Source organism: Euprymna scolopes, chromosome 10 (genome assembly GCF_053919585.1).
Source record: "Euprymna scolopes isolate OS-2025 chromosome 10, ASM5391958v1, whole genome shotgun sequence".
In the NCBI taxonomy this organism is placed as follows: domain Eukaryota; kingdom Metazoa; phylum Mollusca; class Cephalopoda; order Sepiida; family Sepiolidae; genus Euprymna; species Euprymna scolopes.
Genome location: NC_136491.1, coordinates 7,927,943 through 7,949,023, shown reverse-complemented (window position 1 = coordinate 7,949,023; position 21,081 = coordinate 7,927,943). Strand labels below are relative to the sequence as shown.

The 21,081-nt window shown below is 34.9% G+C and overlaps 1 protein-coding gene and 1 pseudogene across 7 annotated transcripts in view; one reads left to right on the top strand and one right to left on the bottom strand.

The window, feature by feature from the left end:
• Window positions 1–21,081, bottom strand: part of LOC145285795 (solute carrier family 35 member F5-like) — a 208,291-nt gene that overhangs the window by 80,938 nt on the left and 106,272 nt on the right. For all 7 annotated transcript variants that reach the window (XR_013869074.1, XM_080134171.1, XM_080134167.1 and 4 more), the window contains exons 4-8: window positions 20,693–20,749; window positions 12,441–12,510; window positions 8,265–8,327; window positions 5,121–5,257; window positions 2,773–2,942 (exon numbers count right to left, since the gene is read on the bottom strand). Coding sequence is in view for 6 of the 7 variants with exons in the window: in XM_080134171.1 (XP_079990297.1) it covers window positions 2,773–2,942; window positions 5,121–5,257; window positions 8,265–8,327; window positions 12,441–12,510; window positions 20,693–20,749 (497 nt within the window). In the remaining variant the exon portion in view is untranslated. The remainder of the gene's footprint in view (window positions 1–2,772; window positions 2,943–5,120; window positions 5,258–8,264; window positions 8,328–12,440; window positions 12,511–20,692; window positions 20,750–21,081) is intronic.
• LOC145286827 (5S ribosomal RNA) lies at window positions 20,348–20,464 on the top strand (annotated as a pseudogene).

The window sequence follows — 21,081 nt, the reverse complement described above, 5'->3', positions numbered from 1 at the left end:
TTCAATCTGGATGTGTGAGGACACTTTAGAAGAATGATATGCAATAAAATTTGGAAAAAAATACCACAGAAATGTATGGAATGCTTCAGAATGCTTTTGGACTATCTTGCATGAATCGAGCATTAGTTTTTGAGTGGCATAAGAGATTCAAGGAAAGCAGAGAGTTTGTAAAGAATGATGAGAGGCGTAGGATGAGTAGGGAAGTCAGAACACCAGAGTTGATTGAATTTCATGAATAAGGACCGTTGTGTGTCTGTAAAGACAATAAGTGCACAGTTTGATGTCAGTGTGGGAACTGTACACACAATTATTCATGAGGAACTGAAGATGTGGATTGGTTGGTTGGTGGTTTTTATTTTACGGCATATCAACCTTTTTCAGGTTATTTAATACCGAATCTAGTTATTTTGAGGAACGATTTTTAATGGAGTATATTTATATTTTTTTACATCAGATTCTATTTAACCCATAGTTGGGACTTTAACAGGTACTACCACTCCGGGTCAGAGTGAACCTGGGAGCAACGGCAATTAAAGGATGGCTCCACACTCCCCAAAGCCCGCAAGGTGGGGCCTCACCATCGGATATAGTTTTAGGTCATATCCAGGACCGAAGATTTGCACAAAGTTTGTCCCAAGGGTGCTCCATCCTTGCCACAGACTATTTGACCAAGATGGGCATCAAGACAGTTCCTCACCCTCCCTATAGTCCAGACCTTGCTTCCTGTGACTTTTCGTTATTCCCTGAACTCAAGAAAAACCTTAGAGGCTGTTATTATGAGATAATTGAAGAGATGAAAGAGGCTGTGGCGAAAGTCATTAGCTCACACGAACACTGCCTATCCTTCATGTTGTTTTAGGATTCATTAGTTCATTCAGAAAACTTTACCAATAGTATACTGACCTATTATTATTATTATTATTATTATTCTCCGTCACAAAACAAACAATACTAATTGTATGATGAAGCTTTACTGTCCGTCTTTTTCAGCTGCTGCAACATCCAATGTTTTTCAGGTATATCTTGGCAAATTTGGGAATCAGTCTGCAGAACTCTGGGCTCTGTATAGAATTTCAAGTGGAACCATTTATTTAAGTTACCAATCTGTGCTTAAACCTAAACGTAGATTCCATAAACAAAGTTTCTTTCTCATAAGTGCATGCCTGTGGAACTCTGTTCTGTATTCCTGCTTTCCAATTGACTACAATATGGTTGTCTTCAAGTTCAATGTAAACAAGTTCTTGATGAGCCATCCTCATAACTAATCCAATTTATCCAATTCCCACTTCTAACGATTACTACAACATTTTCCCATTGACTACTGAACACTCATTAACCCTTATCCTCAAGTGGCCTCCAGGCCTTGATAAGTGGTGACTTCTTTGTAAAAATTAGTTTGCTATCATTTCATCAGCAATTACTACATAGAAGTTTAAGGAATTCTATATTAGTATCATGGAATGGATAAAGGTGCTAAGTAATAATCAGTTCTAAGTGACAATCCCCTGGAGGGTGTCATGGGAAGACATTTTCCTCATAAAAATATTAAAATATTACAATCTGCTATGATTATAATAATATTAATAATGTATAATTATTACTATTAAAAATATTACATTAAAATCAGAATAACACCGTCTTTCTTTATACGGCATAATCATGTTGACGCACCCATTCCTGCTGAGTCACCAAAATTAAGCAACATTGAAACTAGTCAGTACTAAATGGGTGACCATTTGGGACTTCCAGGTACTGTATGTGCTTTCCGCTTATCTCGGCATTGTTTCCAGTCGTCCTTGCCACTGGACTCAAACAATGCCGATTCAGGAGAGGTGTGGTTGGAGATTGCGCAACCCTTGCCTCACAATTTCATACGCAGCTGTCCCTACAGTGGGTATCCTTTGTCTTTCGAGACTGAATGGAGGCATCGTCGTCTTTCTTTTAAACGTAAACTAGATTGATTTAAAAACTTGCTTTTCTCCCTTAGATCATTTGTAAATATTTGTTTCTTTGTTTTTATATACAATAAACACTTTTTATTTATCTTTAAACTCTGAGTTTTAGTTTGTTTTTTTTTTTTCAATATATGTTGGATGTTTAATACTCCTAGACTCAAATAACAAGGGTGAAGGTTCAAATTACGTGTAAATTTCTAGGTTCAACAAAAAGATTCTCAAGTTCGACAAGATATACCTGAAGAAGGTCAGAGTTTATATAGGCTAAAATATTGTGAGAATAGCATCATAGATGAGAACGTTAGTGCAAATAAGCCAAATAATTTGTATGATGCAAATAATCTGAAACTACATCACATTTCTCAAAGACATTACATCCGTACTCTAGTATTTTATTGCCATTTTCTGTTATCATGCCTACCTCCTCAACATTTTCACATTCACTACTTAATGTTCCTATTTACTTTCCCTCCCCACGGGACAGAGTTAGACATCAGGGTCATTTTTTAACGTGGAGTAAGGAACAAAAATAAAAATTGTCTCAGTCGTGAAGGATTTCTTCTCCACTGACAAAGAAAAAGAAATTGAAGTCTAGCATCTTAAGAACAGATACTACACTTTCAGTTATATATATATTTTTTATTTACTCTGAAAAGTTGACAACAATTTGATCCTGGCCCCGAAGGTCAAGAAACCTCTTATGGGATTCACTACTTAATGCTATTCGCCATGAATTATTAAAAAGCAGGTGACAATCTCAAAGTGATTATAAATAGTGGCTTCCACCAAACAAGAAAATCGAGATGACGTTTCTCACCTGAACATGACAGCAGCTAATTTGGATAAAGTGAATCTATCTGCACTGTTACTTGGATAAAAAGCTGCGCCAATAAGAGTGAACAAACTAGATGTCGACGATAAAATATTCACGATCGAAGCTTCTGTGTCATCGAGGGCCTTTTGGTAGCAGAAATTCCCAAAGAACCACTGGAAGAGAAAACAAATATTTTTTTAGAAATCAAAACCTGCAATTGTATTTTGAATCTTTTAGTTTTTATACTTATATGTTTGAAGTATCTGTTATATATAGGGACCCTACGTTAGTAAGTACCAATTAAGTTAACTAATATGAATTTTGTAGAGAGTTACATTAGTACATGTCAGAATAACCTGGTGGCAAATGGAAATATACCCATTGGGGGTCTTGCTGATACTACCCTTGGATTCTAACTAGAAGACCAAGAATATATATTTAATTTCACGTATTTTATTTTAATTTTTTTACAGAGTGTCTTCGGTGATCGGGAGATCCTATTTATCAAAAAGGAGAATAGAAGGTCATAACATACTATGAAAATTAAATTAGCGTATCTATATACTAATAATTTGATATTCGTAGTAAGTTATTACCTTATATCCTCCCTATTTAATAAATAGTATCTTCCGATTAAATCTCTATCTCTACCGTTATATACCGTTTGTGTGTGTGTGTGTGTGTGTGCGTGTGAGGGGGGGGGTAGGGTTCCTTCCTCATAGGTTCCGAAACGGCTGAGCCTATATTTTGCGAATTTCACACAAAGTAATTTATATGTCTGGCAGTGTTCTTAGATATGTTTTGTACAAAAATTCATCCGATAAGTATCGAAAATCGAAAAAATCTTATTCTAAAAATATTCTTTCTTTGCAAACAAACATATTTTTATCAAAAACATGGCAGCAATCTCTACCTTGATTTAAATTGACACGTTGTTTATAAAATCGGGTGCTCAAATTGAAATAGTCATCAGAGACATGTTGAACTGAAAATACTGCCAGTGACTGTATAATGTATTGCAGTCCCTTTCTTGTTAATATGTCTCGCTCTCTCTATTTTTTTTTCATTCTCTCTCGTTTCGACGAAGGAAGAATTATAATTCAGTTAGGATTCGATCGCAGTTGATGACGAATGACAAAAAGTTAGACTCTTGACTTTGCTGCAAATAGGTCTGGAGTTAAAATGCTCCTTCAGTTATTGAAATAAATAAAAGAAATAAATAAAAAAATAAATAAAAGAATATTCTCATCAGAAAATGTGTCTGCCGTTCATTTACTACAATGTTCAATTATAACACAGCAGTTCTGCCAGTAATGACACTGAAAACACCCAAGTGGATCAGAGGGGGTTGCAAATTGCATTGTTATGATGATTGAACTTGTGCATTCATGACTTGAAAGTGATATCTCTTTCTCTTGCAGATATTGGCATTGTGAGATGCAAAGAAAGCAATTCCTGTCATGGATGTGCATCAAAAGCAGAGACACATCATTGAATTCCTGGCATTGAGAATGGTGGTGACTATGTAGAAAAATAAATTGTGGAGCACAAAAGGTTGCTCATTTTAATGGTACCACTCCTGTCTTCATAGCTCTTCAACTTTTGGCTAATAACTAATGTATTCTCAAAATTCGAAGTACATCTCAGAGAATCTTTAGCTAAATACAAAAGCCACTCGTGGCCTTCACATGAGACTTGAACCTGAACATAAGGCCTTCACTGTATACTTTGAAAGACGTTTGAATATCAGTTTGATTCTGACATTCAACTTGTCCTTGGTGCTGCAAATGGTACAATTGGTGCCTTTTTCAACTGTGTATTACATTTGATAACGCATGTTATCAGACAAGTTGGGGCCAGACGTTATGACTGGTGATATGTTGAAGTTCTCAAACTTATTTTCTGCGTTTTATCCTACAGAACTGTGACAGAGCTTCCCACAGTCATCCTCTCCACCTAGCATTTGAAAACAGTGCACAGCAACTCAATATAACCATCTGAATTCAGTTAGAGTCTTTTCAAAAATGTAAGGCAACATGACATTGCCTTCACTGGAAAAACACTTAATGACAGTTTGAAGAAACTTGATCTTCATGTACGACTTTGTGAAATTTTTAATCTGATACAAATCATCATGATACAGGTCATTCTTTTCCAAAATTTTGGTACTCTCCAGTCCTCCATGGTATCCAGCTCTCAAACCCACAAATAGTAAACAAAAGCAGCTATCCATTTACCATTTAATAGTTCTGAATATGAAATATCAAAATCATCAAATCTGTCTTGAACACCTCGTATAAATTCTCTTTTCAAACCTCTCACAACTTGATCGTTTAAAAATAGAAACTTACCAGCATACAGAATATGAAAGCAATCTTTGCCACTTGTCTGAGACTAAGTTTGCTAAGGGCTCGTAACCTGGCTTCCTCAGCACGTACCGAAGCATTGTAAGATAACCGGGCTATGACCGCCTCTTCTGCATAGATATCTGCACAGTCAGCAAAAAGAAAATACAAATTATTGTTGTAATGATGCAGTTAACAGAAAAAAACTAAAAACAATCCAAGAATATTTGTTAGTACAGACTATTTTAAATTATACTCGTAGCTGAATAAAACAAGTTTGATAAAAATGTGACAAATTATTTGGATTCATCAGACTACTGTTCTCATTTTCATAATTTTCGGTCGATGTAACCTCCAACATTCTTCAGGTGTATCTTGTTGAACTCAGGAATTTGGACGGAATTTTGAAAGGAACCCTTTGTTTACCTCACGGGAATAACATCCTCTCGTTCCATAACTCATGACTGGATAGAGGTTCTAAATAATTCGCAATTGTATTTTTTCTGCCAGGATCCATGGCACAGCGGTTAGAGTACTTGGAAAAATCAGTTGTGGAAGTGATACTCCTGAACGTTGAAGGTTCAGTTCTCAGCGTGAGCAACCAAAATATACAATTGTGGATTACTTAAGGCCTCTATCCAGTCATGGCTGATGGAATGAGAACATGCTACCCCCGAGAAGTAAATAAAGGGCTTCTGCTTGAAATTCCATCCAAATTCCTGAGCTTGACAGAAATATTCCCAGAGTTCGACAAGATACACCTGAAGAAGGTCGGAGGTTACATCGACCAAAATGTTGTGAAAATGACACTCAAGATGAGAACAGTAGTCCGATGAATAATAATACGAATAATCAATCCTCATCTCAAAAATTCAGAAACATAATTTGTGTGTGAGGAGTTAAAAGACAAATTTATTATTTTTGATCCAAAAAAAAAAAAAAAAAAAAAAAAAAAAAGTAATTTTAATTTTGTTTATTTATTTGCTGTGTAAACATGTTGCAGAGCATGTTTTGCTGGTGTATGTGAACAGCAGATCTGAACTTGTTGGATGCTTGGCCAGAGGGGTGGGGTATGGAAAACTGAAAATACTTTTAACCAGTCAGACTACCTAAGAGATATTTTTTTGTTTAAAAAATTAAAATGCTCATTGAATGAGAAGAGTCCTACTGGAATTAACTTTGTGAGAAACAAATAATGTTCAGAGTCATCTAGAGGCTGAATATTTGACGTAGGTACTTGGTTTTGGTGAGAACTATCGAGCAGATGAGCCAGCAAACATCTCCGGACCAGGTGGGCCCCTTTTGGAACTCTCAGTAAATCACCGGATTAGATTAAATGATCAAATGTTAACTATGCCGTACTTCCAACTAACAATTTCTGGGTTTAAATGTGACACACTTGCTATCAAGAGTTGCTGTTAAAGTATCAACATTCAACCCGATGGTCAGTCTCTGAAAAATCAGGCTTTTTAAAATTTAAACTGAAAGCATCTCATTTGCATATGAGGTGAAAAGATTACTAGCGTATAAAGAGACGTAGCAGCCTTTTTTTGTTGTTTTCTTCATTCTTTTTGTTTGCATCTTGCACTAAAGGCCGTTGAAAGATCAGGTTTGTACCAATTTTTTAAAACATTTAATCACAGATCTTATGTGTTATCTGATGTTGCAAGTTTGTCGTTTAACTAAGCAGTCGGGAAACATTTATTTGTTTATAAGCAGTTTTGCTTATTCGTTGCATCACTAACTAAATACAGCATAATCACATTGACACACCAGTTCCCGCTGGATCACGGAAGTTAATTGCTCAGTACTAAACCCTTGCCTCACAATTACACGTGCTACTGCCTCTAAGAGGTATCCTTTGTTTTTCAAGACTGAACGGAAGAATGGCATGGGAACTGGGTGGACCAATGAACAATTTTGACCTGGACATAATGTGCAGGACGATCACGGCAGTGCAGTGAATGCACAAGAGCATGTCCACAGCTCCAAGTTTTAATAAATTCTATTGTTGATCTTTCGTTTCATTTTCAAAGATTTTTGAAAATGGAAATAAAAATATCAATTTCTGTCAATGTAATTTCAGGCAGGATAAGACTTTAAGATGGAACGGAAACAGATTTGTTGTTGAATTTATTTTTAAATGTTTGTACAGATAAAGACACAAATGAAAACTCTTCAACATCCTTATGTATTGTGCTAAAATAAGTATCATCGTCAAAAATTAGGAAAGGATAACAGAGTGGACCTGGGAGCAATGGCAATTAAAGTCTGGCTCCACACTCCCCAAAGCCCGCAAGCTGGGGCCTTACCACTGGATATAGTTTAAGGTCATATCCAGAACCCAAGCTCCTGGGACTGACCTTCACTCCTGTCTGAAGTAGATACATCAAATATGTTTCCAATATTGCTGGAAAAATAGTTGGATTAGTCTTATTCCAGAATGTATCTCACTATCAATGCAATCATCTATCTGTATAAGAGCCAGGTACTCCTTAAAATGGAGTACTGTTGCCATATCTGGGCAGGAGCTGCTCAACGTGCCCTATCCAACCCTGCTAGAGTTCAAAACCAGCTTTGAAACTTTGGTGATGCTCTTTTCTTTTTCCTGCAACATCTTTTTCGCAGAAAAGACGTTTTGAGCCTGCCTCTGCTCTTTCGTTATTTTCATGGCAAATGCTTGATTGAAATCCAATCTGATTCCCCTTTGCCAAACTTTCACGAAAAACACTTGACTAGCTACAACCACTATATATGATTTCCCCATCATTCTTTGTGCCTAAATCTAAACACAGATTCCATGATCAACGTTTTTTTCCCAGAGCTGCCCACTTGTGGAACTCTGTACCACAGATCTGCTTCCCACCTGACTAGAACATTATCATTTTTAAATCCAATGTAAACAAGTTCTTGTTGAGTCATCTCCTTAAATAATCAAATTCTACCTAATTTCCACTATTACCAATCATCATGATGTTGTCTTACGACCACCTTATGCTAATTAACCCTTATCCTCGAGTGGTCTCCAGGCCTTGATAAGTGGTGACTCTTGTAAAAAAAAAAAAAAAAAAAAAAAAAAAAGAATTTCAATGTCTAAAGTTAAAAAAAGGAGGATTAGGAGGAGGATAACAATAAAATAACGTATCTTACCAGAAAGCTGTCGCACCTCTGAGAGGTTATTGAACCTTACTGTTGATTTGGTTTTAGAATCATCTGAAAAAATAAATAAATAAAAAATAGAATGGATTGCTTTGTACGATAAATTTTTGACATTCATGTATTTTAATTTTTGAGGAACATTTTTTTTTTTTTTTTTTTTTTTTTCCAATTTTCCTTTCTTCTATTCAAAACCCCCATCCCATCCATAGCCTTGACCCTCTAGAGGGGCATAGGCCATCTACAACTTTGTAGATGCTTTTGTAGTGAGGAGTTCTTTTTTCGGGATGAGGGCACTGCCCCATATCCAACCTTCTCAGAAGGTACACCTAGCCTTCCCAAATAGTCACCCATCTGGTACTGGCCAAGCTCAATGTTGCTTAACTTTGATCTGGTGAGAACAGGTGTGTCAACGTGACTGTGCCATATTCCATTCAAAACAGGTTGAAACAATTTCCCATTCTTCCATTCGAAACAGACAACTCAAGAAATTTCTCAAAAAATGATAAAATTTTGCGTAACTTATTGGAAAAAAAAAAAAAAAAAAAAAAAAACAATAACACAAAGTAAAACATTGATTATCTGTGCAATAATTGAATTAAAATATTTTTAATGAATTTTAAATGTTTTTTTCAAGTTTTCTAAAATGATTAGCAGTTTTAAAATAACTAGTAGCTTTATTTTACATGATTTATTGAACACAAGAAGGGTGAATGTTCATGTTTTTCTTGACAGTATTACGACATCAATCACTACAACAGACCATTTAGAAACCCACATTTAATAAACTTCAATTGTAATCTTCAAAAACCCCAGAGGAGTTCAGTTATTTTTCTGAATTTTTGAGATAAGGAATGATAATTTGTATTATTCAGACTACTGTTCTCATCTCTAGTGTTATCCTCACAATGTTTTCGACAACATAATCACCAACCTTCTTCAGGTTTATCTAGTCAAACTTGGGAATCTCTACGAATTTTAAAACAGAACCCTTTATTTAATTCACAGGGGTAGCATGCCCTTGTTTTGTCAGCCATTATCGGGTAGAAATCTCAAGTAATTTGCAGTTGTATACATAGTATCGCCTGGACAGGGGATTGAACCTTTAACTTTTAGAAAACAGTCACTTAAAACTGAATTTTAATAAGTACTTTACCGGTTATACCAGGAGTCATTGCAACAGAAAGATTCTAGAGACACCGAAAGAAGGTTGGATGTTGCATCCACTGAAATGTTGGAATAGAAACAGCACTAACACTATGCGGGTTTAACTGGCTTCCTCCAAAGGAGGAAGTTCCATGAGAGTATGAAATTCACAAGCGATCCCCAGTCACATATATATCCCCGTTAGGGGAGTTGACGACATTAGGTTTTTACAACTCTTGCAAGGAGGTATCAACGTCCTCCTATATACAGCACCTGAATTCCCAAGTTGATCACCCATCTGGCGCTGACCCGGCTCAACATTGCTTAACTTCAGTGATCTAACGAGAACCGGTGTGTCAACGTGATTATGCTGTAGTTGTAACACTACAGGAGGAGGATAGTAATCCAAATGGTTCAAACACGTTGCCAAATGTTTTTCTTTAAATAAAAATACAAGAAATATTTTTTCATGGAATAAAAATTTCAACAAATTCCAAAGACACTCTGTCAATTTCATTAAATAAATAATAAAAAAAAAATCTTTCTTTGACATATTTCTCCATTGAATTATCTTTCTAGAAAGAAATATTTTCTCATTAGTAATAGTAAAACAGGCAAGGGAATGATGGAGATGGGTCAATTAGCGAACCAGAAAAACAAAAGTAAAGACTACCATCAAGCAGTAGATACAACTAGTTAAAAATAAAACTGTAGGATTTCATGAATGATAGAATTTAGGGTTACTCACTTCCTCCAAGTTAAGACCTACTAAATATTTTTTCTTGTGCTGTTTTTCACAAATCAAATTCATCAACAGCTTTCTAGATCAGAAGAAAGAACTAATGAGTTCTATGCCGGTCCATTAACATGCTCATTGGGTCATCAGGAGAGAATACACTGTTTCAGGGACTTCCTCTTAACGGATTCTCTGCCCTCTCCCCTCACTGATGCAAAGTTCCACCTATTAGATCTACTGGTGTGTTAGTATAACATCACTTTACTACTCGTTCAATTTCTCCGCATTTCTTTTCAGCCATATCCACCATTTCTTGGATTTTATTTAGGACTTTAGTTATCTTCCCATGACTCAGACCTGAATGCAGAGACTAATACATACAAGCTACAAACGCCAACTGGACTACAACAGAAGTAAAACAAAAACAATAGAGGAACACCACACAGATTCAAGAAAACAAACATTATAATTAAGTTACCCTTCTTTCCTCAGAAAAAAAATTAGAGTGTCGGCATCAGTTGATACCATGCCAAATAGTGTAAAAGGTCAATGAGGATGGAAAGACTGAGAGAAAGCACTAACCAGACCTCCACTGGATGAGTGTGAACAGGACTGAGACCTTATTGCTATGCAAATTCCAGTGAATTCCAATAGTCATTGTCAGCAAGAAATGGCTGTTGTGATAATACAAATTCAAATGTTATCAAAAGAGGTAGAGAGTATTGAAAATATGTGGAGCCTTGTCACTTAGACTCTAGGGAACACATGTTAGCAGATAAGGAAAATTACTGAAATCAAGATGAATTTCACATGAGGGAGCCATGATTCCTGTGTGTGTGGGGCACAATAAAGGAACAAATCTTTCTTCTTAAACAATCACAATGAAGTTAAATCAAGAAAAAGACATCAAGAGGGAAGGAAACAGGAAGTCATTATTTGATGAAAGAAAGTCATCTAACTTCTCTGGTTGGTTTGGTTGTTTTTGTTTTACGGCACATCAACCCTTTTCAAGGTATTTAATGCCAGATCCAAAGATTTTGAAGGAAAATTTTTTAATAGAATATATTTGTTGTTTTCAAGTCGCTTTCTATTTAACCCATAGTTGGGACCATAACAGGTACTACCACTCCGGGTCAGAGTGAACCTGGGAGCAATGGCAATTAAAGGGTGGCTCCACACTCCCCAAAGCCCGCAAGCTGGGGCCTCACCACTGGATATAGTTTAAGGTCATATCCAGGACCTCTAACTTCTCGAATGAATGATTTGAAGTTTTAGCCTTTACAGCAAAATTATTACTTTCAGTTTTCAGAGAGAACTGTCATAAGAAGGAAAAGGACGGTTAGAGAAGACGAGAGAAAGAGAGAACAAACAGGAAAAGGGACAAAAAGATATTGTGAAAAAAAAGTGGAAGAGAGAAAAATAAAATCCAGCCAAATAATGAGGCTTGTTTTGTATAATGGTATTTTCAGATGTTAATGCCAAATCCGGTCATTTTGGAAAAAGTTTTTATACTTCATGCTATTTAGGTCTTCAAATATTTATTTATGGTGTTTAGTTTGTTTTTTTTGTTGAGGAAAATTGTTGTTTTTGACTTTGCTGAACGTGATTGCATTTTGCAAAGGGGAAGGAATAAAAACAACACCAATGTCTGATGCATTTTAGGTCAAGAAGCCAATATCTTTAGATGGCTTTATCTGATCAAAAAATGAGGTAAGATTCTAGTGATTCAACAGAAAATTTTTCTCACAAAAACAGATAAGTTAAATGGCTTGTGGATGATTGGAGTAGGGTCGGGTGCCTTTTGGTTTGTGCAAAGTCTAAACATAGTAACAATTTAAAAAAATTAAACAAAACACGCAAACTCTGGTGCATTCTATAAATATCAGTTGCACTCTGGGTGTGTGTGTGACACCATCAACCTTCCACGACCTACCTTCAACTGTCGCAAAGCCAAGACAGTCTGTAAACTGTTCTTAACTGTCCTAAATGGTCGCAAAACTGACCGTAAACCAACTCTAAACATACTGACCCCTTTGTTCTAATCACCACCACACCTTGATTAACAATCCTATTTCAGCTTTCTTTTGTGTGTGCTAGTGAACAACTTTGTGTACATTTGATCTGATGATAAACTTATTTCCTCTTTTTTTTTTTTTTACTTTTAACTTCCTAACACTGGGGATAGGGTTACATCGATATTATCACATTTTTGATATAGGAGAAATTCTGGACAATAATCGATTTTATTACAGCTGCAAGAGTAAAAACAATGAAAAGCGGATACTAACTTGAAGACTCGTCAGATTCTGCGCCACTGTTTTTGTCATCAAATTTTATTGGAACAAATATGGGATCGCCCTGCAGAAAATAAAGAAAACCATGATTAACTGGTAGCTAACTCAACTGAAATCGAGAAACGGGATTGTAGATTCAATTTGAGTAATTAGCAGTGAAACATTAAAAATAAGAAACAGACATTAAACCAAGATGATTTTGTCAAAGAAATGTGTAAATAAACAAAGAATTAAACCTATTTTCAAAATAAATATACAGAAAAATTTTTTTTTAAATTTTATGATGCATGCATCCATTACAGAACGAAAATGTCATATTCCAAAAATCATATAAATTGATCATTTAGTTTCTTTTTTTTTTAACTAAGAAAATCAAATTTTATGACAGAACGAGACATGTTTTGATATACCATGTTTAGTAAACGAGACAACTCAATTCCAACTTTTGAGATCAAAATCAGCCTTGTAATGGCTACAATTTTCTATTAAAATCGCTGTAAAAATTTTTATATATATATATATATATATAATATAAAGCTGAACGTCTGTGTGTGCGTCTGGTCACGAATAGGCTCCTATATGGTTGACTATTATAGAAACCTGACTGATCACATAATGATAGAAGATGTATCGAGACACAGAAATGGGTATGTTTGATCTGGCATAATGATGATTCATTAAAATTGTGGGGTTTGCATACGTGCCTGGTCCACAAAGTATGGAAATAAAAAATTAAAAAATTAAAAAAAAAAACGTTTACAAGTGTTTTTGATATAGATGTACATAATACTTTGATAAGTATGTTTTAACTTAAATAGGGATTGTATAATAAAATTGTGGGGTCTGCGTTCGCGCCTGGCCTCCATAGAATGGAAATAGGCACAAACTTTAATAAAGACTTCATATCTATCTGCGTAAGTATACTTTGATAATTCTGCTTCAGTTTGAAGAAATATGGTATAATAAAATTATTGGGTGTTCGTTCGCGCATGACCTCCATAGAATGGAAATATGTCACAAAGTTTAACAAGGTTTTTTTAATATAGATCCACAGAATATTGTGATAAGTGTTTCAGTGTGAACAGCTATGGTATAATAAATTATGGGTTTATCTTTTTTATTTTTACTTTCATCATATTTTGCTTTGGTTTTGATACCCCCAAATTCGAAGCTATCTCTTTACAACTCTTCCTTTTCATAACCTATCATACTTTCATAAATCAAAGTCCATTTTCTGTAGGCTGTTTTTGAACCCAGTCAATGACAGGTACTTTTGCTAGTATATACACACACAAAAAAAAAAAACAAAAAAAAAAACTACTCAATCAATTTGTGCGATTTTTGGAATATGACATTCTATTCTGCAATTTAGTTTTTTAAAATAGGTTTAATTCTAAATAAGCACAGAATAAAGTTTTACAAATTCAACCATTATTTTGTTTTTGCAAAAGTACAAAAAATGTTTCAGCTGGAAATAGATCAGAAATCTGCTCTCATTTTAGATTGGCATATTTAATTAACTTCTATCGTCAAGTCAAGCAATTATTAACTTAGACAATCTGACACAGCGTCATCTAATCAGCAGCAGCCATCTCATCGATTACTTTCAATGTATTGTTATATTGTCCGTTTTTAATTGCAGTACTCAGACTCTATGTTTTCAATTAAATCGTTTTAAAGTATTTCCATATGGTTGTAAATTTCATTTCATGTTTAGTGACTTCTGTTCCGTTCCATATTTTAGCTAAACAGAGTCCACTTGCGATGTAGGTTTTGTGAATACTTTCAAGGGATTAGATAGGCCTACAAAACTTAATACACTTGGTTTTTATCTGTTCAGGTACTCTTTATACTAGAAGGATGATTAAAGTTGATCAGATTCTTTCTTCAAGTTCACCAGGATCAGGAAAGGACCTCAACACACTTCGGCACTTATGCAGAACACGAATCGCGCTGGAACAACGGTGTTATGTAGAAATCCATTCTTTACTGATCTGTATCTTCATCGTTAATAAACTAATGCACTGCAAAAATTGGATCCAACTTGTAAAATTAAATCCAAAAAAAAAAAAAAAAAAAAAAAATGTAGGATATAACGGGCCAACTTACCAGATTATAGCTTCCGGGGGGGGGGGGGGGGTCGTCGATGCTCTTCTAATTTCCAAAACGAACGATTGCTTTCTAGCTATGCTAACAGATGGCAGTTCTTTTATTTCTTTTTTTATGGCGGCTTCAAATAACCAAAAGTTTTAGACCAATCAGAAAAAAGGTTAATTATTCTATTTTTTTTTTTTATTCTTTAAAGTTTATCATTTACACATAAATACATTTTTATTTTTAGTTTATATTTAATAAAAAATATCAGAAATATGACACCACACCGACATCTTAACTTTGAGTAATGAATTTTTGGATTTAACCCGACCAAGTAACTCAACTCCAATGGCCACATGTATTCTAGTTTTTCTAGAATAAAAGATGTATTTGTATTATTGTAGAGAAAGCATTAGTGTTTTGTATTAGTTGGATTATTCAGATTACTGTTCCCAGCCTGCGTGTTATTCACACAACGTTTCAGCCGACGTAACCTCTAAACTTCTTCACGTATACCTTGTTTAATTCTTGAATCCGCATGGAATTTGGAATGGAACCTTTTATTTAATCTACAGGAGTAGCATGCTCTCATTCCGGCAGCCATGATAGAGTAGAAATCTTAAATAATTCACAATTGTATTCTTAGTATCATCTGCACTGAGGATTAAACCTTCAACCTCCAAAAGAGTGTCACTTAGAACTGAATTTTACTTAGTACTTTATCCATCATGCCACAGGTTCAAGGACTCGTCTGAAGATGGAAGGTTCAATCCTCGGTGCAAGCAATACTAATAATATAAATGTGAGTTATTTAAGATTTCTACCTGGTCATGGCTGACAAAATAAGAGCATACTACCTCCATGGATTAAATAAAGGGTTCCGTTTGAAATTCTGTGCAGATTCACAAGTTCGACAAGATACACCAGAAGAAGGTTGAAAGTTACATCGGCCGAAACGTTGTGAGAATAACACTCAAGACGAGAATAGTAACCTGAATCATCCAGATAATCAAAAATATTTTCAGTCCATGCGTAAACATCATGATGGACACCCAAAAACGCTGATAACACTTATGACATGTTCACATCCTTATGCAATGCACTTAAACGCTAACACATTTTAATAAAGAAAAATAATAGGTGGACATTTTATCATATCCGTTATTTGTTCTTATCAAGCAGAATAAAGAAGGGCATAAACAACAAAGACATTACGTTTTTATAATGAAACAATATTATTTATTTATTACTAGTATGGGGTGCCTCTCAACAACAGCAGCTCGGAAATCATTAAGAAACCTTGGACAGACAAGGAGGTGAAGAATGAACAGTGATTTCAACAGAATGGAGACATTCCCTACATTTTAAAGTCACCTTTGTGCGCCAACGAATCATGTGATCAAACAATTTCAAACTTTTTACACAGTCCTTTGCATTTTGGTTGTATTCTACAAGATCTTTTGAGCTGCACCGATTGGCCAGTAGGGGGCAGACTGTGCAGTGTTACATCGTATGGTCCTCCTTTTCACATTTGCAGATGGTTGGGTCAATTTTGTAACTCCATCTGGTCATATCTTGACCATCTCATTCCTGTTCCAGTGGTTGTACAGATTTTCAATGTCCATTTTCAAGGCTTTTCAAAAATTTTCAAGGTCTTCTCCAGACAAAATTCAATTTTTTAAAACAAAATTTGAGGTTTGTTTTATAATCCACAGAAATCAAAAAAGAGTGGTCAAATATACAAATGTTACAAATAGCCATTAAAAATTACTTTGCAATCTACCTGCATCCATTTTTTGTGATTTTAAGTAGTTTTAAATACATTTTATTTCATCTTAAATTTTAACTCTCGTTACGGTTTTTTAAATTTTCAAACAAGATGGCCGTCTTGTCTATTTTTTTTTTTTTCTTTTTGTCCAGCCAGTCTCATTTTTTTTGCTGGACATATACAAAATATAATTACATCCTTCTTAGACAACAACAGAACCAACTAGGTTGTCATTGATGGCTGTACATCCAAGCAGCATAACATTAATGCAAGAGTGTCTCGGGGGTTGAGTCTTGAACCACTATTATTCCTGATATTCCTAAACGACCTAGCAATGCCACACAATCTGCTAGTATCAAATAAAAATGGCCTTGTAATATATTAAATAAAACAAATCACGGTCTAATGTTTGACACCAAAAGTGCAGGTCATCAGGCGATGGTCATTTTGGGCTGTTCTTTCAGCTTCTTCTATCACAACAAAAAACAATGGCTAAACCCTCCATGTTATTTATGTGAAGGCATGCGAATATCATGCGGAGACAATTAAGATTTTCAATTTTGATCTTGCTTTTCTCTCAAATTGCTTGACCTCTTTCAATTTGGACTTTCCCAACTCACAGTGAACACCTGATCATTTTAGCTTTGGTAAACCTGCTATTGGAACAAAAGGATGGTCATCTATTTGTTGATGGCACGATTATGGTTTGGAACTATCAACTTCCATCTGATTAGCTCTCCAGTCGGCAAGACTCTTCCTTTCGCATACCTTAGCTTGATGGATTCTAAGACTTTCAGTGTTTTTTAATATATGAAATACAAACATCTTTGTAATATCTATAATGTAAATCTCAACCATTTGTGTGTGTGTGTGTCCACTAAAAACTTTTGTTATCTGCATCGAACAGGCACAAACTTGGTATCATTAGAAAGAGCAACCTCTTGGATACATAATATTGAAAAATTAGAAAAAAAATCGTCAATTATTTTATTTAGAAATGTTGTTTTGTTTAAAGTGGGGGTGAGGTAAAAACCTTGATTTCGACGCTGTTTGTTAATCGTGCATGCACGAACGGTCGATTTGTTGTTTCAATTTATAAAGCTGAATTTGTAACATCATAACATCTGTGTCGTCATGGTTTGATTAATAACGCCTTCGCTTACGAACTTAACTTTCACAAGTTTGCGTCCACCAAGCAGCATTTTTTTCTTTTTTTTGCTTACGTTTCTGTCTGATGGCATCAAAGTCTCACTTTCTTTTTATATATATATATATATATATATATATATATATATATATATATATATATATATTTTTTTAAACTTATTCTTTTAATTGACTCTATAAATTAAAATAATATTTTACGACTGGGCAACGCTCCCCACCTCCGCTAGTATTTAATAAAAATAAATTCTGGTAATTAAATATTGAACAACAATAAAACAAAAACTGTTATATCTTTAAGAGTGAAATTTTGTGGACAAGTCAGGCACAACTGAATGTTTTTTGTACTAAATATTGTTGTCTTGCAGAAAATATTGTAAATTTTATTAACAATTCCATGAGTGATTTGGAGGGGTGCATTGCAATCTCCATCTTAATCTATTATGTACCCTTAACAACAAAACAAACAATGCACAATAGAAAATGCACAGCTTACACAAATGGAGTCCAATATGAATTTGAATACATGAAAAGCAAGTGAGAGGCTGGAAAAATGGTTAACAATGGCCCGAAAGATGACAAAATAATGTATTGTCATTGTAAGTCTTTATGAATGACTAACGAGGGGGAGGGGGCGTTGCCCGGTCATAAAATATGCTTAAATATATTTTAATTCATACAGATTTCTTATTTATTCTCTATTAAAAGGGCTCCTTCAGTCTTTAACAGACTATGGATACCCACGAAGGGGTGCCTGCGCGTGAAATCTTTTGTGGCAGGAGGTGTGCAATCTCCAACTACACCTCTCCTGAGTGGACCTTGTAAAATACCAGTGGCAAGTGAAATGTTTGTACAAGACGACTGGAAACAAATGCCAGGATAAGCGGAGAGCACATACAGTGCCTTGAATTCCCAAATGGTCACCCATCTGAAGAGAAGCAGCATGCAAACGTGATCATGCGCTATTAACAGTACTGATTTCCAAAGTATTAAAAAAAAAAAAAATGACTTGTGTACTATTAGCTAGAATCGAAGCCAAAACATCCAACACTTCAGCTGCATTCCCTACTGTTTGAGCTATCAACAGATAGATGAAATTTAAAATTAAACCATTACAAGCTATTAAAGAATTTGTGCATACACAGAAGTAATCAAAATATGTTAGAAATTTGAAGTGTAAAATGTTCATTTAAACTTGTCGACATATTTCTGTATGCGTCATTCATCCAGCCAAACAAAGATTTTACTCGTTATAAACCATCCTTAGTGTACGATTACTGTTTCCTGTTAATTTCGGTGTTATGTAACCAATAGTTTAAGAGTTTATTGGTTAAATATTTACAGACAGACAGACATACATACATCTGCTTTATTTATATGGATTAGAAAATATAGGTTAACTTTTGAATGAGTCTACATAAAATACTCCCTACTGATCTTAAAAATACTCCCTCACCTTGTGGTTAAAGCGATACAGTAGGTGTTGTGGTATCATCTCTATTTAGATAAACAAGTGACTCTTCTGAGTTGGTATCATTAGAATGAGCGATCTCTTGGACACAATATGGAAAAATGAGAAAAATCGTCAATTATTTCATGTAGAAATGTTGTTTTGTTTGAAGGGGGGGGGTGCTCAGATAAAAATCTTGGTTTCGATGCTGTTTGTTAATTGCACATGCGTGAACGATCAATTTGTGGATTCATTTTAAAAGCTAAATTGCGTTGTTCAGTAATAAAATATGCTTAAATATATTTTAATTCATGTAGATTTCGTATTTATTCTCTATTAAATATATATATATAGATATATATATATATATATATATATATATATAAAGCAGGCTCCTTCAGTCTTGGACAGACTATGGATACCCACGAAGCGTTGCTTGCGTGTGAAATTTTTGTGGTGCGCAATCTGCAATCACGCCTCTCCTGAGATGACATTGTTAAATACCAGTGACAAGTGAAGTACAGGATGACTGGAAACAAATGCCAAGATAAGCAGAGAGCACATACAGCGCCTACCCTTCCCAAATGGTCACCCATCTGGTACTGGCCAGGCTCAACATTGCTTAACTTCAGTGATTTGGCGAAAACCGGTGTATCAACATGATTGTGCCATATATATATATATATATATATATATATATATATATGGTACTAATTTCAAAAGTTTCAAAAATGATTTGCGTACTATTAACTAGAATCGAAGCCAAAACATTTAGTGCTTCAGCTGCATTCCCTACTGTTTGAGCTATCAACAGATAGATAAGAAAGAATTAAAATGAACAAACTACAAACTATAAATGAATTTGCGCATGCACAGAAGTAATAGAAAATTGAAGTGCAAAATGTTCATTTCAACTTGCCAATATATGCCTGTATGTGTTATTCGTCCATCCAGCTAAAGATGTTACTCATAAATCATCCTTAGCGTATGATGACTATTTCCTATTAATTTCAGTGTAATGTGATCAGTAGTTGAAATTTATTGGTTAAATATTTACAGACAAATATACATACATATATACATACATCTACTTTATTTACATAGATTAGAAAATATAGGTTGACTTTTGAAGGAGTCTACATAAAATACTTCCTACTGATCTTAAAAATACTCCCTCAATTTGTGGTATCGTCCTTGTTTAGATAAACAACTGACTCTTCCAAGATATTTATAATAGTTTGCCTTTAAGCCACTCAGGGTGTTAAGTAGCAAAAACTATACTGTAGTATAACTTTGTTCTTTTTTAAAACATGTTGTATTTATTTATGTCCATTCAACGGCGTAACACTAAGTAAATATAATAGTAATAAAATATGTAAAAAGCAAATAAAAATGATTTTCATTGAATTACACGTGATCAGATGGATATACAGCATAATCACGTTGACGCACCAGTTCCCGTCAGATTACTGAAGTTAAGCAACGTTGAGCTTGGCTAGTACCAGATGGGTGATCATTTGGGAATTCTAGGCGCTGTATGCACTTTCCGCTTATCTCGGCATTGTTTCCAGTCGTCCTGAACCTCCACTTGCCACTGGTATTAAACAATGTCGACTCAAGAGAGGTGTGGTTGGAGATTGTGAAACTCTTGCCACAAAAATTTCACATGAAGGCACCCTTACCGTGGGCATCTATAGCCTGTCAAGACTGAAGGAAGCCTTTGTTTCTTTGTTATACATGAATCAGATGAATGTTTGAATCATTACTTACCAATAATTTGTCCGTGTCAATAGGGCAATCCTCAAGGTTTTCAAACGTTTGGGCACTCTGCAAATAAAATAAAGACATTTTTATTATTGGAATACTTTTGAGATGAGCAATTTTTGTCTGTTCACATTACACTTGAACTTCTGCATGTCAGTACAGTTGGGAAAGCAGGAACACGGAAGGGAGTTCCAAAGTCTAGCAGTTCTGGGGAAGAAGCTATTAGAGTAGAAGATTTTCTTACATCTAGGGGTCTCTATGTAGGGGTGGGATTTTGCTGCTTGTCAGGTTTGTCGAGAGTATTTACGTCGAGGGGGTACAAGGGCTTGTAGTTCGTCGGAGCATTCACCATTAAAATACTTGTAGAACAGGAAGAGGGATGCAATATTACGTCG